At 42.5% G+C, this 19,102-nt stretch overlaps 1 protein-coding gene across 1 annotated transcript in view; it reads left to right on the top strand.

Moving 5' to 3' along the window:
- med12 (mediator complex subunit 12) overlaps window positions 1-19,102 on the top strand; it is a 57,929-nt gene that overhangs the window by 29,196 nt on the left and 9,631 nt on the right. The window contains exons 23-36 of the mRNA XM_056275110.1: window positions 1,771-1,891; window positions 2,669-2,779; window positions 2,888-3,001; window positions 3,530-3,666; window positions 4,367-4,546; window positions 6,407-6,478; window positions 8,553-8,722; window positions 10,928-11,089; window positions 13,870-14,071; window positions 14,551-14,660; window positions 14,870-15,005; window positions 16,315-16,464; window positions 16,764-17,129; window positions 17,519-17,669. Of these exons, the coding sequence (XP_056131085.1) occupies window positions 1,771-1,891; window positions 2,669-2,779; window positions 2,888-3,001; window positions 3,530-3,666; window positions 4,367-4,546; window positions 6,407-6,478; window positions 8,553-8,722; window positions 10,928-11,089; window positions 13,870-14,071; window positions 14,551-14,660; window positions 14,870-15,005; window positions 16,315-16,464; window positions 16,764-17,129; window positions 17,519-17,669 (2,182 nt within the window). The remainder of the gene's footprint in view (window positions 1-1,770; window positions 1,892-2,668; window positions 2,780-2,887; window positions 3,002-3,529; window positions 3,667-4,366; window positions 4,547-6,406; window positions 6,479-8,552; window positions 8,723-10,927; window positions 11,090-13,869; window positions 14,072-14,550; window positions 14,661-14,869; window positions 15,006-16,314; window positions 16,465-16,763; window positions 17,130-17,518; window positions 17,670-19,102) is intronic.

Raw genomic sequence — 19,102 nt, 5'->3', positions numbered from 1 at the left:
GCAGCTTTTTGAAGACCAATGTAGCATCTCCTGCTTTGCCTGTGCAACTTGATGTCGTGCAAGCTAAGTTGAATAGTTACCTGATGACCCCTGCCATCGATGGAGAAGAAGATCCCTTGGCCTGGTGAAACCTGCACAAGAGCAACTTTCCACAACTGAGCCAGTTGACCCACAAGTTATATCTTTGTGTACCAGCCACAAGTCCCCCCTCAGAACATCTGTTCAGCACTGGAGGGAATATAGTAACTTGTACTCATTCATCCTTAAAACCAGCAAAAGTCGATATGCTGGTTTTCCTGGCAAAAAAAACTGAGCTAGTGAGAACCATACAGTCGGATGACATAGTGGCTGTTAGAGCCATACTCCTTGTGCACTTTAGTCTGTGTGGTTTGTTACTGTTACTGACTGGATATCAGTTAGATTAATATTTTATATTTATATTAATGTTCACACAGTGGTTTTTTTTTTTCTTTCATTTTAGATTTTGTTAAAAAGTGCAATCCAGGCATCCGGGTAGTGTAGCAATCTATTCCGTTGCCTACCAACATGGGAATCATCCGTTCAAATCCCTGTGTTACCTCTGGCTTGGCCGGGCGTCCCTACAGACACAATTAGCTGTGTCTGTGGGTGGGACGCCAGATGTGGGTATATGTCCCAGTTGCTGCACTAGCGCCTCCTCTGGTCAGTCGGGGCGCCTGTTCAGGGGGGGGGGGGACTAGGGGGAATAGCATGATACTCCCATGCGCGACGTCCCCCTGGTGAAACTCCCCACTGTCAGGTGAAAAGAAGCAGCTGGCGACTCCACATGTATTGGAAGAGACGTGGTAGTCTGCAGCACTCCCTGGATCAGCAGAGCGGTTGGAGCAGTGACCGGGACGGCTTGGAAAAGTGGGGTAATTGGCCAGATGCAATTGGGGAGAAAGGGGGGGGGGGATCCAAAAAAAAAAGTGCAATCCACGTTTACATATTACATGTTTATTACAACGACTGAGTTATCTAAATATTTTTAGGGTGGGTAGTAGAGCCACAGATTTGTTTTTGTTTTTATATATATTTCTGCACTTTAGTTTGTGTTTTTTTTTTTTTTTTACTGTTACTGACTGGAGATCAGTAAGATTCGCATTTATTTTCATATTAATGTTCACACCAGGCCTGTTGTCCAGCAGGGCTTTATTATTCTTTTTTCAGCTTTTATTGAAAAGTTAAGTCATAATAATTACGTGATTACAATCCTTGAAATTAAATCATTCAGTCAATATTCTACTGTGATTGAAGATTTTTCTTTTTACAGTTCAGTTAAATAACGATATGTTATTCATATCAATTCATCCCGTTTCATCTCATAACATGTAGGCCTGGCCTACAGGAAAGAGCCGTTTATATGCTGACTGTTGGGTTGGAATGATTTATTGCTTGTGTTTCGTGAATAACAGAAGATAATGAACTTTAAAAAAAATCGCATGCTAAATCGAAATCACAATACTGGTCTAAAAAAAATCGCAGTTAGATTATTTTCCCAAATTGTTCAGCCCTACTGTACAGTTTGCAAACCAAGAATTGAAGCTAATTCTGCTGATGCATTCGTTGAATGTGGCTCTCGATAGAGGTTTCAACAAAATGCCTTTTTATGTGTTTGAATACCTAGCCTGTTTCTCTCCATCTATAATTGATTCTCATTTTCCAATCATCCTGTCACAGTCGCTATATGGAGCTTTTCTCTTTTACAATGTTAATCCTATAGGTAATTGCTGTCTTATTACTGTTCCCTAGGTGAGTGATCTGACCTTCCATGATTCCCTGGCCACCTTTGTGGCCATTCTCATTGCTAGACAGTGCCTGCTCCTCGAGGACCTGGTCCGCTGTGTAGCCATCCCCTCTCTCCTTAATGCTGGTAAGAAGCGTTGATTTCCTGACCACCCCATAACCCAAAAAACACAACAATTAATTATGCCAGTGTGAAATGAAGTGGAGGTCTCACACTGCGGTTGTTTTTTCATGCTGTGGCCGATTTTCCCTCTTAAATCGTCTCTGGTAATGCACCCATTAAAGCTTAAGTTTGTATCTCTCTAAACCCAGTCATGGTGAAATCAGGGTTTTCCATGGCAGGCATCCTCAAACACTACACACACTGCACACACACACGCACACATGCGCGCACACACACATATACATGATCTCATCATCAGTCAGGCTTTTTATAAATGAGTTAAGAGTATATTGCAGCCTGTCTCATATACTTTTGAAGGAATACCAAGCTGTATAATGCATTACCACTATCTGAGAAAAGAGTCAACACAATTTGTTTGATCTGGATCCATCAAGCCTGTGTTTGCTTTGTGAACTGGCCAGAGAGCTGCCTCTCTCCCTCTCTCTTTCCCCACTGTTAACTCACTTTCCCCCAGTTTGCAGACAAAGCTCCATTCAGCTATGCTGTTGGAGTTCTGCTAAATGCCAACAGCGTTCTTATGTGGCAAATGCTTTGTTCCAGCTCCCGCTTTCACATTGGTTATATGAAAATGTCACTTTGTCTTGGCTGACTACAAGTGTTATCTAGGACAGGGTTTAAATTTAAATGGTGGTACTTACATTTTGTAGATTGTAAGCCTAGTTATATGATTTGAGAAAACACAGCACTAGTCTTTGTATACGTATTTTGCCTCACCTCCAGCCTGCAGTGAGCAGGACTCTGAGCCTGGAGCCAGACTCACCTGCAGGATCCTGTTGCACCTTTTTAAGACTCCCCAGCGCAACCCTGTCCCCCAAGATGGTGCCAAGTCAGGTAGCAAGCACATCCACTAATTCTTTCTTGTCTCCATGTAACTGGAAAAATTATCCCTTTTTATCTCTTACTTATTTCACAGTATGACTTTTTTTTTTTTTTATCCAGATAAATCATCAGTCGGTATCCGCTCATCTTGTGATCGCCACCTCCTTGCTGCCTCTCAGAATAGCATAGTGGTGGGAGCAGTATTTGCTGTCCTTAAAGCTGTCTTTATGTTGGGTAAGTCTTTTTTCCACTAGCATTGTATGAGAAAGCATAATGCAACACAGAACTCGATGTTTTATTTCTAATACCCTAATCCAAGTCATGGTCATTTTGTGGACTTGTGAATTTCCCAGATTTTTTTTTTTTTTCAATGTCACTAACAAGGGAGAGTGTACCCTGGTAAACGGAGTCCTCAAAATGACCCTGACCAAGATCATAGTTGTAGGAAATGTGACACTCACTTCTCATTTGCCGTTGTGGGAAATATATACTGGTTGCACAACAGGTCAAATACTGCTCTGCTTTGTGTCTGAGTTGTGAAAAACCATGTCATTCAACATGTTGTAAACACATCTGCTTGTCAGCATGTTATTAGGCGAAAACTTGTTTGCCAATCCTGTGCACAAGGTTTACTGTAATGGCCTCTCAAATGGGCCGGACTTGGATCACAATATTTTTTGGTTGTATGTAAGATTTTAGATTTAAATGCTTCCTCATGCCATGGACAGCAGGACTCTATGCCTTACCCTTTTATGATCTTAGGTGATGCAGAGCTGAGGGGGTCAGGGCTGTCTCATCCTGCAGGCCACGATGACATATCTGGAGGACACACTGTCTCCATAGAAACAGCCAGTCTGGACATGTACGCAAAACATGTTTTGAAGAGCATCTGTCAGCAGGTGAGGATATTACAAAATATATGTAACAGTTGGTCACTGCTGTGGCCACCAATGTAGGATTTGTGTGTTTGCTAGCAACACGTCATGTTGAAGATGAAGGTAGTTTGACAATAAGAGTCAGATGGAGAAAAATGCTTGCAGGTCAGCTGTCTCTTAGGTGTTCGGTGCTATCTGTCTGATTTTGTCTTCTGTCCAATGGAGCATATGAATGTGTACAGGGATATAGATTTACCTTCTTTTTTTTTTTTAAATTAACCACTTCAGTAGTGGATGCAGTGAGCTGAAGATGCATTAAAAGCAGAAATGAGATTAAGTGGCAGGTGTTGCTTATGTCACGTTGGGACCAAGGCCAGTAGGAAAATGGCCAGTTCCCCAGATGGCTGTGGCCTCCAGTCTCAGGGGACTTCAAGAAAATTTTTGAAAACACTTTCTTCTCAGCATTTTGCCTTGGCATGAGGTGTTCTATTCCTGTTGGAGGAAGATTGAACCGTAGCGCTGCTTTCATCACCAGCCCGTTATGGTTCAGCACTTTCAGAGAACTCATGAGTTTCATACATACTTAGGTTTGAAGCTTTGGTATGACTGGGACAGGTGGTAGGTGTAGTCATTTCCTTAATACTTATGTGCATCCTCCTTCTTCCTTTTCTTTTTTCATTGCTCTCCTTCTCCCTGTGCCCTTCGCTTGCTATGTTTCCTCCAGGAATGGGTTGGTGAACGCTGTCTGAAGTCCCTATCTGAAGACAGCAGTGCTCTACAGGACCCGGTACTGGTCAACATCCAGGCCCAACGGTTACTCCAGCTTATCTGCTACCCCCACCGTCAGCTGGACAGTGACGATGGCGATAATCCCCAGAGGCAGCGCATCAAACGCATCCTACAGGTTCAGTGTTCTAACCGTTGATCATGGTAGAAGTTGAAATGTCAACTTAAAGGGGGGAAAGGTTTTTTTTGCCCATTTGGGATAGAGTGGTATATCTTTGGCATAATCAAGCATTTGTCTCTCAAACATGACACAGAGGTCAGGCTCATATTTACGAAATAAATTTCACTTGAAGCAGATCTATACTGAAACCAGTATGGTTTCAGTTCTACTATTTCTGGTGCCACCTGACACATTTTGACGGATACAATGACTGCTGGGATAGGCTCCAGCATCCGGTGACCCTGAGAGCAGGATAGGCGGTTTGGGTAATGGATGGATGGATGTGCCATGTACACATGGCACATCCATCCATCCATTATCCATATATATATATATATATATATATATATATATATATATATATATATATATATATATATATATATATATATATTTCTATACTAGAACTTTGAAGTATTGCTGCCCTCTACCGGCAGAAAGGGAAAATATTACCATTACCTTTCCCATGAGCTGTACAAATGTACAAAAACATGACCACAGCCTTTCTACAGCCTCTGGAGAACACACAAGAAGTGAATATACACTGTATGGACAAAAGTATTGGGACACACCTCTTAATCATTGAATTCAGGTGTTTCATTCAGACCCATTGCCACAGGTGTATAAAATCAAGCAGCTAGCCATGCAGTCGCCATTTAGAAACATTTTGAAAGAATGGGTCGTTCTGAAGAACTCAGTGAATTCAAGTGTGGTACTGTCATAGGATGCCACCTTTGCAATAAGTCAGTTCGTGAAATGTCTTCCCTGCTAGATATTCCACGGTCAACTGTAAGTGGTATTATTGAAAAGTGGAAGCATTTAGAAACAACAACAATTCAGCCACGAAGTGGCAGACCACGTAAAGTCACACAGCGGGGTCAATGAGTGCTGAGGCACATAGTGCGTAAAAGTCGCCAATGATCTGTTGACTCAGTACCTGCAGAGTTCCAAACTTCCTCTGGCATTAACATCAGCACAAAAACTGCACCGGGAGCTTCATGGAATGGGTTTCCATGGCCGAGCAGCAGCATGCAAGCTTTACATCACCAAGCACAATGCGAAGCGTCGGATGGAATGGTGTAAAGCACACTGCCACTGGACTCTGGAGCAGTCGAAACATGTTCTGTGGAGTGATGAATCACGCTTCTCTGTCTGGCAGTTTGATGAACGAGTCTGGGTTTGGCGAATGCCAGGAGAACGTTACCTGCCTGACTGCATTTGTGCCCACTGTAAAGTTTGGTGGAGGTGGGATAATGGTATGGGGTTGTTTTTCAGGGGTTGGGCACCTTAGTTCCAGTGAAGGGAAATCTTAATGCTTCAGCATACCAAGATATTTTGGACAATTCTATTTGTCCAACTTTGTGGGAACAGTTTGGGGAGGGCCCTTTTCTGTTCCAGCATGACTGTGCCCCAGTGCACAAAGCAAGGTCCATTAAGACATGGTTGGGTGAGTTTGGCATGGAAGAACTTGACTGGCCCGCACTAAGCCCTGACCTCAACCCCATCGAACACCTTTGGGATGAACTAGAACAGAGATTGCGAGCCAGGTCTTCTTGTCCAACATGAGTGCCTTACCTAGCAAATGCTCTTCTGGGTGAATGGGTAAAAATTCCCATAGACACACTCCAAAATCTTGTGGAAAGCCTTCCCAGAAGAGTGGAAGCTGTTATAGCTGCAAATGGGAGACCAACTCCATGTTAATGCTTATGGATTTAGAATGGGGTGTCATAAAAGCTTCTGTAGGTGTAACGGCCAGGTGTCCCAATACTTTTGTCCATATAGTTTCTGTGTCTAACAGCAGCCCTGTCCCTTTTCTAGAACATGGACCAATGGACGATGAGGCAGTCATCCCTGGAGCTGCAACTAATGATCAAGCAAAGTACCAACAATGTAAGTTACACTTGCTTGACCACACTTCTGTCCTCATAACAACTAACAACACTTTTTGATGGTGTAAGAGTTTAGAATATTTTTCTTGATGGTATTGAAGACGTTTTGTTATGGAACTTTTAAGGAAACAAAACTTTGAATCATGCAAGTGATTGTTCATGATTACTCCTCATTTAGGGCTGTACAAAAAAAAAAAAAAGGTTTTTGATGCAGCTCAGTACTGCAATATTTTTTTCACGATACTTTATCAATTTTCCAGCCGCTCATATCGATACATTAAAAATATTATTCTTTTTTTTTTTTAAGATTTCAGTTCAATGTGTTCAGTCATACAATAAAAACACTTAAAGTTGCAGTTGGTGGCCGCTCTGATGGCCGAGCGGAATAAACCGCCATTCTTGCAATCTGCTCGTCACGTGGCTGGGAGGTTCGTATCCCAGACTCGCCGTAACCGGTCACGGCAAGAGCGTCCACAGGGTAAGGCATTCCTTAGGCAACCCTTACCCGAGGGATAGTGGGTGTACATCGGTGTAGTGTTCGGGGACTAGTCGTTCTCCAGCGACCCCTCTGGCTCATCTGGGCGCCTGCAGCCAAGCAACCGAAAGCATTCTCCCTACGTCTGCTTTGCGGCCTGAAGGTAATGCAATCCATGCGAGGCTTCAGTGTGTAAACTAGCGAGAGCAGCCGACACAAGTTTGAAGGAAGCTGGTGTTACGACTATGTCCTTCCTGTGGAAACGTGAGCCAGGGGAGTTATTCGACAAGAGTTCCGGCCATATGCCTTTGGGTTAATCAGGTGGGATAAAGGGAAAAACTAGAAATAAATGTATTTAAAAAAAAAAGTTGCAGTTGGTAACTTTGGAGAAAAGAACAAGAGAGAGAGATTGAGAGATTTTGAACACAAACACCAGCACCCCCTCCCCTCCTGCTCCTTCTCCAGCCCCGCCCTTTCTCAGGTAGCCCTTCCCCCAGACAAAACTCAGGCTCATTCATGTGAGTTCATTTTTACCGTTGGTGGTAACAGAGAAATAACAACCTAACGCTACGTGTCTGTGAATGTTCTCATTCATCCAGGTCATGGTTATCCAAAGGAGTTGAATCAAGTGCAACTGGACTTGGTATATATCCGTGAAGACGTTTCGCCTCTCATCCCAGAGGCTTCCTCAGTTCGTCACTTTCTGACTAGACGAAGCTAGTCTGACTGGCTGGTGATGAGACTCAGAATTTATCCTCTTGGAGTCGTTGTCAGAGCTATAGACATAGAGCCATGGACATCTATAGGGGGACGTAGTGCATGGGAGGATCACGCTATTCCCCCCAGTTCTCCCTCCCCCGAACAGGTGCCCCGACTTACCAGAGGAGACACTAGTGCAGTGACCAGGTCACGTACCCACATCTGGTTTCCCACCCGCAGACACAGCTAATTGTGTCTGTAGGGACGCCCGACCAAGCCAGAGGTAACACAGGGATTCGAACTGCCGATCCCCGTGTTGGTAGGCAACGGAATAGACCACTATACCACCCGGATGCCTATTGTGTGTTGTTGTTCGGATGTTCAACTCGGACTGGGTAGACAACCGAGTAGACTGACTGACTGTAGGACCGTGACTAAGACTTGTGTGTTCAATGATGACCTTGTTTCGGGAAGCCATTGTTCGGCAACTATTGGGGAAGGGCAGAATCCTGGGGTTGTGCGGTGTATGGGACACAAGAATTGCAATAAAGAGCTCTCTATCTCTCATTCTTCCATGCCGGCTTGCCACACTACGTTCTAATGAATTGGAATGGAAATTTTGAATTAAATAGTTTTGACTCAATTTGTTCGCAGTTATCAATATATAATGTGATGTAAATATTAGACTACCCAGGTGGTACACGGAAAGTTGTAATTTCAACTATAATTTTTTAATGTTCAGTAAATTATGTAAAGTGTTACAATGTATCGCAATATGTATCATATTGCAATGTATTGTGATACAGTTTGTATCATGACCCATGTATTGTGATACGTATTATATCGGTAAGTCCTTGCCAATACCCAGCCCTAGTCCTCATTGGTGTGTTTTTCCCCACAGGAGCTGTACTCTCTGCTAGAGAACATAGCCAAGGCCACTATTGAGGTGTTCCAGAAATCTGCTGAGATGAACTCCAGTAACCCCTCGGGGAATGGCGTAGCGGTCGCGGTCAGCTCCGCATCGAACAACAACAACAACAACAACACGAGCAAGATGAAACCAATCTTGAGGTATGTGCCAGTGCCTCTCTGCAGTCTCTCTTCAATATCGTCAATTATCCTAGGGTCACAGGGATAATGTCATGGCACAATGGCCTCCAAGTCTTGCTCTTTTGCTTGTAGTTTTGGTGGTCACGGTATTTAAGCATATTCTACAATTGCAATCCATTTAAGTCATTCTTGGTATGTGTCTTATGATTGGTTACAACTATATCTCTAAAATATTGTAAATATAGGATTTAACAATTCAAAACTTCAATATAGTTGTGCTTAAATGAAAAAAAAAAGTTCATCATGCCCTAATGTAGCTTTATCTGATAATGTAGGCCACAAAATGTACAGAATTTGTACAGTCTTGTATTTTTACATTAACCTGTATTTCCTCTGCTCCCTGTAAAATAGTTTCTGCTTTGATTTAGTGATCATGTACTCATGGGCATCCATAAAAATTCAAACCAATGCTATTAATCAGAGCTGTTTGAACAATCCCGCCCCTCTGCTCCTTATCATATATAAACTGTTGTCACTTCCACTCATTTTCAAAACTCTGCGCTATGTCCCACCCTAATATTCCCTTTCCATCATGTATACATCTGCAATAAAAATTCTCTCAAAAAGCATTTTTATCTTCCACCCTAATATTCCTTTTTTATCACATACAAGTCAAAGTACAGAAGAAAAACACTCTCAAAAAGCCATTTTTATATCGCTTTATCAACATTAAATATTCAGTTCTTGCTTTAGGGGTCGACTGATATGTTTTGTTTTTCAGGGCCGATACCGATATCGATTACTTGTATGTTATGACGGCTGATACCCGATATTTGGGGCCGATATTCAGTTGCGGAAAATGTAAAAAATGTTGTGCCAAAATTTACAGCAACACGAACCCCAACACAAGGCTGCCTTTAAATGAACATATGTTTAATAGAACATATTTGAAAAAAACAAAAATGAAGTGCATGATGTTCAAGGCACTAGCTGACAACAATCTAATGTAACAATCTGAGTGGAATTCTTTAGAACAACTTTAAAGAAATAATGAAATTACATACAACTAATTCGAAAACAAAAAAAACAACTTTAAACTATTAGACTTCACATTCATAAAAGAAAACAGTTAAACCAGCAGCACGCTACTGCTCTATGCCACCCCACACTGCGTGGCGAGTACAAGCGCTCCAGTAGCTAGCATAAAAACACATGGAATTTGGCTAACGATTCATGTGTTAATGATGCAGTGATGCCTTACTGCACGGTAATTTCTAAACTAGAAGTCATATATTTCATGCACATCACCGAATTTATAAAGTATAACCATTGCTTACTTGATGCATTCACAAGAACGGTGGCATAGCTAGGACAATTACCTTATGAAGGGAAAATGAAGACAAAAAGATGGACACGTTGCTTTCTTTCAGTTCAGTGTCTTGAATGAGGAAAAGTCAGCGCATGCTCCCATCTGTGGCAATCCTAGGCATTACCAATCAAGCGATGAACCATTCATCCAAAACAAGTCAATCTCAGATTAAATCTAAAGTACTGTCACATATATGACATCAAAATATGTTGTACATGATACCACGTTTAATGACCACCACTCTTACAGCGTGTTCGTGCACAACACTGATAATAACACTCTAAAATATCACACACTAGCTTTTTTCTTTTAGCTTAGTTACGTTTGAAAGTTAAGCACAGCAGTGGAAAGTGTGTTCTTTGTTTGAATTGACAACCTGTTGTCGAGTTCATGTTGGACCAACGTTATGCTTGTTGGTGTGTGTGTGTGTGTGTGTGTGTGGGAAGGGAAGGGGAGAGAGACGGAGAAACTAACTTTACGGAGTGAGTTTTGTAACTAACATTATGGCATGCTTTTCTTTTTAACCGAGTGGGTTTTATGGTATCTGGCATGCTCCCCTGACCTTAGAAAAATGGTCTGACTCCTCGATGCTTCTCTTCTGTGTTTGTGTTGTTGGGAGTGAGCGGTGTGCTGTGCTTCAGGAGAGTGAAGGCTGTGTTGGAAGCGTGCATGTTGCACAGCGGACTTTTTTTAATTGGCTGGCCGATAAAAATATGCCGAAAACAATAATATGAAAAATGGCAAATATCTAAGCTGATAATCGGCCAGACTGATTGATCGATCCCTATCTTGCTTGTTTAATTTTTGCCGCTGTTTAGAGGTTTAACTTTTCTGTCTTGTGACTGTGTACCCCACAGCTCATCAGAAAGGTCAGGTGTGTGGCTGGTGGCTCCATTGATAGCCAAGCTGCCCACCTCAGTCCAGGGTCATGTACTAAAGGCAGCGGGAGAGGAGCTGGAGAAGGGACAGCACTTGGGCTCTTCGTCACGCAAGGAGAGGGACCGACAGAAACAGAAAAGGTTTGCTGTAACAAATGTTAACATAACATACACTGTATGGCCAAAAGTATGTGGACAGTCCTAATGAGTGGATTTGGCTATTTCGGCCACATCTATTGCTGCTAGATTCATAAAATCAAGCATACAGCCATGCAATCTATATCCACCTTATTCCTGTGGGCGCTACTGTGGAAATGATTACTGGTGTAACTTCCGGTGAGGCAGCGGAAGTAGCCATATGTGGCAACAACTTATTAGGCTTCCGAGTTGCTAGTGTTACATATATTGCTTATTGGGAGAATATATTTCTTTCTGTGTCATTAGCGTTGCCTGAAATGGCATTACAGAGCTCAGGTACATGTGCCATTTGCAGCTCTACTAATAACCAGGCTAAACTAAATATATGGCTTCAACAACAATGCTTATATGATCTGACATTGATGTTGAGTAGTCTGAATAAAGGTGGTCAAGTTTATGACACTTGAAATTGCGGTTTCACCTTCTTCTGCTCTTCATTCTTCCTTGTGCCTGCATTCCACTTTCTCTGAACATCAGTAAATGATACCCCTGTCTTACCCTGTCTGACGACATTCTCAACCCACATTAAAAAAAAATGTCAGTTATAAATTAAGCTCAGTAGCTGCAACTGTGATTACAAATAGCACAGACAAACAGCAACAGTGTCAAAAGAACCATGTAGACCACTTACCTTCCACAGTTGTGGCTGCAAGACCACCCTGGTCTTGCTACACAGGAGCATCCAGTCATGTGTATTTCTCCTGTTGTAGAAACCAAAACCCAGGTCCAGTGATGTGGAATTTTACAGCTCTGACTTGGTTCAATATCCGCTTTCAAGTAAACAAGGTTATTTCCCACCTCTATAAAAAAACGTGTCCAACCTTGTTGCTGTGAAGACATTGATACGCCACAGAGCTTTTAAGATTTTTTATCGCCTCACCGTCCATCACAACAGACTCAGGAATAGCTAAATATATTACTGTATGTTATCTGAGGCCAATTTTTCATGTCATCTTCTCATCCATCGACCATAGAAGGCAGAGGTATGACAACATTGTCGCATTTCAGGGTTCACCTGCTTTGTTCCCACATATCAATTCATTATTTTGCTATTGCTCACAAACACTGGTTCTGGTTCAGTGGTGTAACAAAGAAGAGGTCGCACCCATGATTCACGTTAGGTGTCATGGGAGCTAGGAATAAGGTGGATAGACAAACATTGGCAGTAGTGTGGGTCATATTGAAGAGCTCCGTGACTTTCAACGTGGCACTGTCATCGGATGTCCCCACATCCAGCAAGTCTGTTCATCAAATTTCTGCCCTGCTAGAGCTGTCCCAGTCAAAAATAAGTATTGTTGTTGTGGAGTGGAAACATCAAGGAGTAACAACAGCTCAGCTGCGAAGCAGTAGGCCACACAAGTTCACAGAACAGGACGCTGAGTGCTGAAGCACGTAGTGCAAAAATCGTCCCTTGAAGCAATTTCAGCACAAGAACTCTCCATCAAGAGCTTCATGAAATGGGTTTCCATGGCTGAGCAGCTACACACAAGCTTAAGATCACCATGCGCAATGCCAAGCATTGGCTGGAGTGGTGTAAAGCATGCCGCCATTGGACTCTGGTGGAGCAGTTGAAACGCATTCTCTGGAGTGATGAATTACGCTTCACTATCTAGCAGTCTGACAGATGAATCTAGGTTTGGCAGATGCCAGGAGAATGCTACCTGCCCAAATCCATAGTGCCAACTGTAAAGTTTTTGGAGGAGGAATATTGGTCTGGGGCTGTTTTTCATGGTTTGGGCAAGGCCCCTTAGTTCCAGTGAAGGTAAATCTTAATGCTACAGCATACACTGACATTTTATAGGATTGTGTGCCTCCAACTTTGTGGCAACAGTTTGGGGAAAACACTCTCCTGTTTCAGCATGACAATGCCCCTGTGCACAAAGCAAGGTCCATAAAGACATGGTTTGCCAAGTTTGGTGTGGAAGAACTTGACTGGCCTGCACAGAGCCCTGACCTCAATCCCATCCAATACCTTTGGGATGAATTGAAATGGCGACTGCGAGACAGACCTCGCCCAACATCACTGCCGACCTCACTAATGCTCTTGTGTGAATGGGAGCGATTCACCACAGCCATGTTCCAAAATGTACTGGAAAGCCTTCCCAGAAGGGTGGAGGCTGTTATAGAAGCAAAGGAGGACCAACTCCACATTAATGCCCATGGTTTTGGAATGAGATGTTCAGCAAGCACATATTGGTGTGATGTTTTGGTGTCTACATACTTTTGCCCATGTAGTGTATTTAGTCAGTCGGATGATCCGCTGTGGCGACCCCTAACGGGAGCAGCCGAAAGTAGTAGTGTATTTAGTCAGCAAGGTTGCTTCTTCAAGGTTTCTTTTTTGCAAAGAGACGTGACCTAGAATGCGGTGTGATGTCAACAATTAAAGGTGTAGAAATACAAATTATAACAATTTATTTAAGCAAGTGTGGAATTGGAATTCACATAATTGCTGAGCAGAACATCATTTATCAATGTGTGAGTCCTCAAAAGGCAGCAATGCAATATAACATTAAGAACAAAAGGCTTCATTAATCATTGCTATATGTCACCAAATATACAGTAGAGTAGGTTTTCATTTCTATCCCCTCACAGACTACATCAGCTACAAAAACAAAGGTGATTGTAATATACTAACTGTCTGTAATTGTTTTTTTAAAAGTCTTTTCATACAATTTAAAATGATTTCTCTCTGTCTACACTTGCTCTTCTCTCTCCCTCCCCAGTATGTCTCTGTTAAGCCAGCAGCCATTTCTTTCTCTGGTGCTGACCTGTCTGAAGGGTCAGGATGAACAGAGGGAGGGCCTTCTCACCTCCCTCTACAGCCAGGTACAGCAGATTGTCACCAACTGGAGGGAGGACCAGTACCAGGATGACTGCAAGGCCAAGCAGATGATGCACGAAGCTCTGAAGCTACGACTCAATCTGGTAAGTTTGTCCCTCATTGCCATCCCCACATTCACAAAAAAAGCTAGGAGAATATCCTTGACCAAAGCAATCTGACCTCCATCTACAGTTATTGGGATTTTGTGGATTGATCAATTACTCATTGACAAATCTGCAAAACTGTTGCTCGAGCGTCATCAAACTCTTACAATACCATATAAATTGCAAATTGACCTTTACATCTAAATTCAATGGATACAAAAAAGACACTTATTTGTGAATGTTATTCTGATGCAAGAGATAGTGTGATAATCTTGAGGAAATTAATCTTACAGCTTCTTAAGTAAAGCTGATTGACTGACCTAAAATATTTTGCTCTACTTAAAAGAGACAATCAAACAGGGCAGGGATCATATGGCAACACATCATTACGTCACTCTACCAAAGCCTGTCTTGTATTTGAGTCAACCATTTGTGTTTCATGGAGAGTGACACTTATGTTTTTTGCACCTGCTATTCAGGTGGGTGGAATGTTTGACACAGTCCAGCGCAGTACCCAGCAGACCACCGAGTGGGCTGTGTTACTCCTCGACATCATAAGCAGCGGCACCGTGGACATGCAGTCCAATAAGTAAGTGACGTTAAAAACAGAGTCTGTCTGTCTTCTAGATATGCGATAGGCTTGTTCATGTGTGCAGATGGGATGTTTGATAGTATGTTTGTTTCCTTGCACATGTGCACAGATGTGATGCACGTACGTCACAGTCGACTGCTCTGTAATCATCTTCATGCTTTGATCAATGTTTAATGTCATTTGTTTCCCCTTCTTCTGCCTGTCAGTGAGCTATTCACCACTGTACTGGACATGCTGAGTGTGCTGATTAATGGCACACTGGCTGCTGACATGTCCAGCATCTCTCAGGGTAGCATGGAGGAGAACAAGAGGGCCTACATGAACCTGGTGAAGAAGCTTAGGGTAAGAATAGGCTATTAATTTCACCAATACCTTGATTTGTAAAAGTGCCTCTGAATTTAAGCTTGAAACTAACCCTGTTTTTATGTAATGAATCCCACTATTTTTATGCCTTAAGTCAGTGATAGTGTTTTTTTAAGTGTTCAGTTTTTCAGTCATATTCTGATAAGAAAAGGACATTATATAGCCATATAAAAACAACTGCTGCATATCTTGCCATCATCAGAAAAAATATACATTTATCCACTCTTGGATTTACTCCTGGAAAATTTGGAAAAGTGATTTAGTTTTTAAAAAAAATCCAGGCCAGGAGAAATTATGGGTAAAAAAAAACCCTGATCAATTTGACTGACTATACCTGAAGAAATTTGATTGGTGTGGGTGTGTCTTTGGGACACTAAGTTATGGAAAATCACTGAAACTCATGTTTTAGAATAAAAGTGAAAATGGGTTGTTTCAGGTGACTCATTAGTCATCAGTCAAAATAGAACTTAATTTTATATTTTGATATTTATGTAAAACAATTTTTCTGTGGTAATTTCATTGGGATCCCTGCCAAAACCCACCAAAAGCTGCAGTACAGCTAGAATAATGCTGCCAGGATCCTGATAAGGGTGTGGAACCACTACCATATCAGCCCATCCTGGCATCTGTGCACTGGCTCCCCATTTCCTCCATGATTGATTTTAATAATCCTTCTGACATTTAAGTGCCTCCATGGCAATGTACCCCTCTACTGCCAAAGAACTGCTCATTTAGTAAAATCCTCCCTACAGCCTCCAGTCACCCAGGACCAAGCTCTGCACTATGGGGGATCAGGCTTTCAGGTGGAATTGCCCTGGTCTCTGGAATGCCCTCCTTGACCACACGAGGCTTCCACAGAAACTTGATTCTTTTTAAATACCTATTTACACAAAAAGGCTTTTTGATAGTTTTAGTAATTATTGTCTTTAAATGTATTGTTGAAGTATCTCCACAAGGTCTTCTCTATATATAAACCTTTCTTTTTAACCTATGCTCTTAAACTCCTATCTGCGATAGCTCTTTGGAATTGTTGTACAATGAAAAGCACTTTTTAAATAAAATGTATAATTATAATGACCTGGCGGTCTGTCCAGGGTGTCTCCCCACCTGCCACCCAATGACTGCTGGAATAGGCTCCAGCATCCCCGCGACCCTGAGAGCAGGATAAGCGGTTAAGATAATGGCTGGATGGATATACTATATTTTGTGGTTTACCATTACCTCACTGGGAGCAAATCCTCATTCAAATTTTCCTCTTTACCCTCCACATGTTCTTTGATCTTTACAGAAAGAGCTTGGTGACAGGCAGTCAGAGAGTTTAGAGAAGGTTCGCCAGCTGCTGCCGTTGCCCAAGCAGACCCGTGATGTCATCACCTGTGAACCACAGGGCTCATTAATAGACACTAAAGGGAACAAAATTGCTGGGTTTGAGAAGGAGGTAAGAGCTTTAACCCCAACACGCTGTTGTTTTTTGACATTATGGTTCATTTAGGGCCTTTGTAGGTGGGCTGAAACAAAAAAGTACATGTGAGGTACATGTCCATCTGCTGATCTCACCTGGATCACGTTTAACCTTGCACCAGATAAGCTGTGACTGTCAACTTCACTGCAGTGCTGAAAGAATTTACACCATCCTAAATTAATGAAAATGGGTTAAGATTAACAAAGACTCTGATCTCTCTGGTGATTCTTTCAATGAAAACTTTCAAGGTAAACATGATCTTTGTCTTCCCCCAGGGCCTCCAAGTATCAACCAAACAGAAGATCTCTCCCTGGGATGTCTTTGAGGGTCTGAAACACTCTGCTCCCCTCTCGTGGGGCTGGTTCGGCACTGTGCGTGTGGACCGCAAGGTCACCAAGTTTGAGGAGCAACAGCGCTTCCTGCTTTACCACACGCACCTGAAACCCAAACCTCGTAGCTATTACCTGGAACCGCTGCCCCTCCCCCCTGAGGAAGAGGAGCCCCCAACACCTGTCTCCCAGGAACCTGAGAAGAAGATGGTGGAAGCAGTTAAGCCAGAGAAAAGTGTTCCTGCTGTGCCCTCCGATACAAACAAGAAGAAATCCAATAAGAAGAGGAAACCCCCCTCCACCAAGACAGAGGTCAGTCGTGTGAAGATTTTTTTATTAGCAGAATTTGGACTGGTATTCCCCATACATCTCGCACACATACACACAATCAACCCTAATAGTACTTGCTACTATTAAATCCAAATTGAGTCGGGTCGATTGCCTCATGGTGTGTGAGGCCATCCCCCAACTGAAGGGCCAGGTTTTATTATCTTTCCTATTCCTGTCAAAGCACCATCGTAGAGCAAGATACTTGCTGTAAAAAGATTTTTTTCCCCTGATGAGGCAATTATTATGTGCAAAAACAAACAACCTCCAAATCTCCAAAAAGAAATGTATTTTCTCTTTTTAACCCTAATGCCCAAGTTTGAAAAAATTACTTTGTCACAGATGGGTATTATATGTATTTCCTCTCTCACTAGGACTATGTAAACCGAACAGCAACTGGAGTGTCCTATGGTCCGGGTATGCCGCCTGAACTGATGATGGGGCAGCAGAACCACCCATACGGCAGGATGAGCTATGGCCAGCAGCCCATAGGCATGTATGCACAGAACCAGCCTCTTCCACCAGGTCAGTTTATGGCTTCATCATTATCATCACTAGCAGTTATCTATCATAAAAAGCTGAGACCAAGTGTTTCCTCATTTAGTTTGGAAAGAAAACTGTCTTTATTGAAATGATAATAATACATTTTATTTGTGGGCGCCTTTCAGAGCACTCAAGGACACCTTACAGAACATAGTTAAAAACAAAACAAGCAGCACTGTATCAGGCAGTATAAAATCAAACCAAAACGGGGTAGACAATAAAAAGGTAACAACAGATAAGTATAAAATCATCATCTGCACAAAACTCAATGAAGCGTGGATCAGACTGAATATGCCAGTTTGAAAAGGTACATTTTGAGATGGGATTTGACAGTTGAAAGCGAGTCAATGTTGCAAATGTCTTGTGGGAGAGAGTTCCATAGGCAGGGGGCAGAATGACTGAAGGCTCTAGACCCCATGGTAGTCAAGCGGACCAATGGTGTAGTGAGTTGGAGAGCAGAAGAGGATCTGAGAGTGCAGGAGGGCGTGTGGATAAGAAGGAGTTCAGAAGATATGAAGGAGCTAGGTTATTAAGGGCCTTAAAGGTGGGAAGCAAGATCTTGAAGTCAGTATGGTATTAACAGGGATCCAGTGGAGTTGCTGAAGAACAGGAGTGATATGATCTATGGAAGGAGTTCTGGTAATGATACAGGCAGCTGAATTCTGGACCAATTGAAGTTTATGAAAACACTTGAGGGAAAGACCAAAGAGGATAGAAATGCAGTAGTCAATACAGGATGTAACCAGGGTGTGAATCAGTATGGCGATGCTGTTAGGTGCAAGTGACGGGCGAAGATGATTAATCTTGCGTAGGTGGAAGTATGCAGACCAGGTAGCATTGTTGATGTGAGCATCAAAAGATAATGTGCTGTCCAAGATGACACCCAGACTCTTCACCTGAGGCGAAGGAGGAACTATAGAATTAGTTAGAGAAAAACTATCAGGTTTAGCCAAAGTAGATTTACTAAGAGGATTTTGGTTTTATCACTATTAAGTTTGAGGAAGTGGTATGAAAACCAGGATTTAATTTCTAGTAAGCAGTCAGAAAGGGAAGTGGGTAGAAGAGTGGAGGTAGGCTTTGTGGATAGATAAAACTGGGTGTCATCTGTATAGCAGTGAAATGTGACCAAGAGGTAATAGGGAAATAATAAATAGGAGAGGTCCCAATACAGAGCCCTGGTGAACACTGGTAGTAACAGGAAAGGACTGTGATCTCAAATTTTTAAGTTGGACAAACTGAGTGCGGCCAGAGAGATAGGATCTAAACCAGTCAAGGGGGGTGCCAGTTATTCCAATGGAAGCTAATCTCTCTAGGAGGATGTTATGTGAGGTGCTGTCAAAGGCTGCACTCAGGTCAAGAAGGACATGTATGGTTAAGAGCCCAGAGTCAGCTGCCATCAACAGATCATTAGTGAT

This window comes from Lampris incognitus, chromosome 1 (assembly GCF_029633865.1).
Source record: "Lampris incognitus isolate fLamInc1 chromosome 1, fLamInc1.hap2, whole genome shotgun sequence".
Lineage (NCBI taxonomy): Eukaryota > Metazoa > Chordata > Actinopteri > Lampriformes > Lampridae > Lampris > Lampris incognitus.
This window is presented reverse-complemented; position numbering and strand designations above follow the sequence as displayed.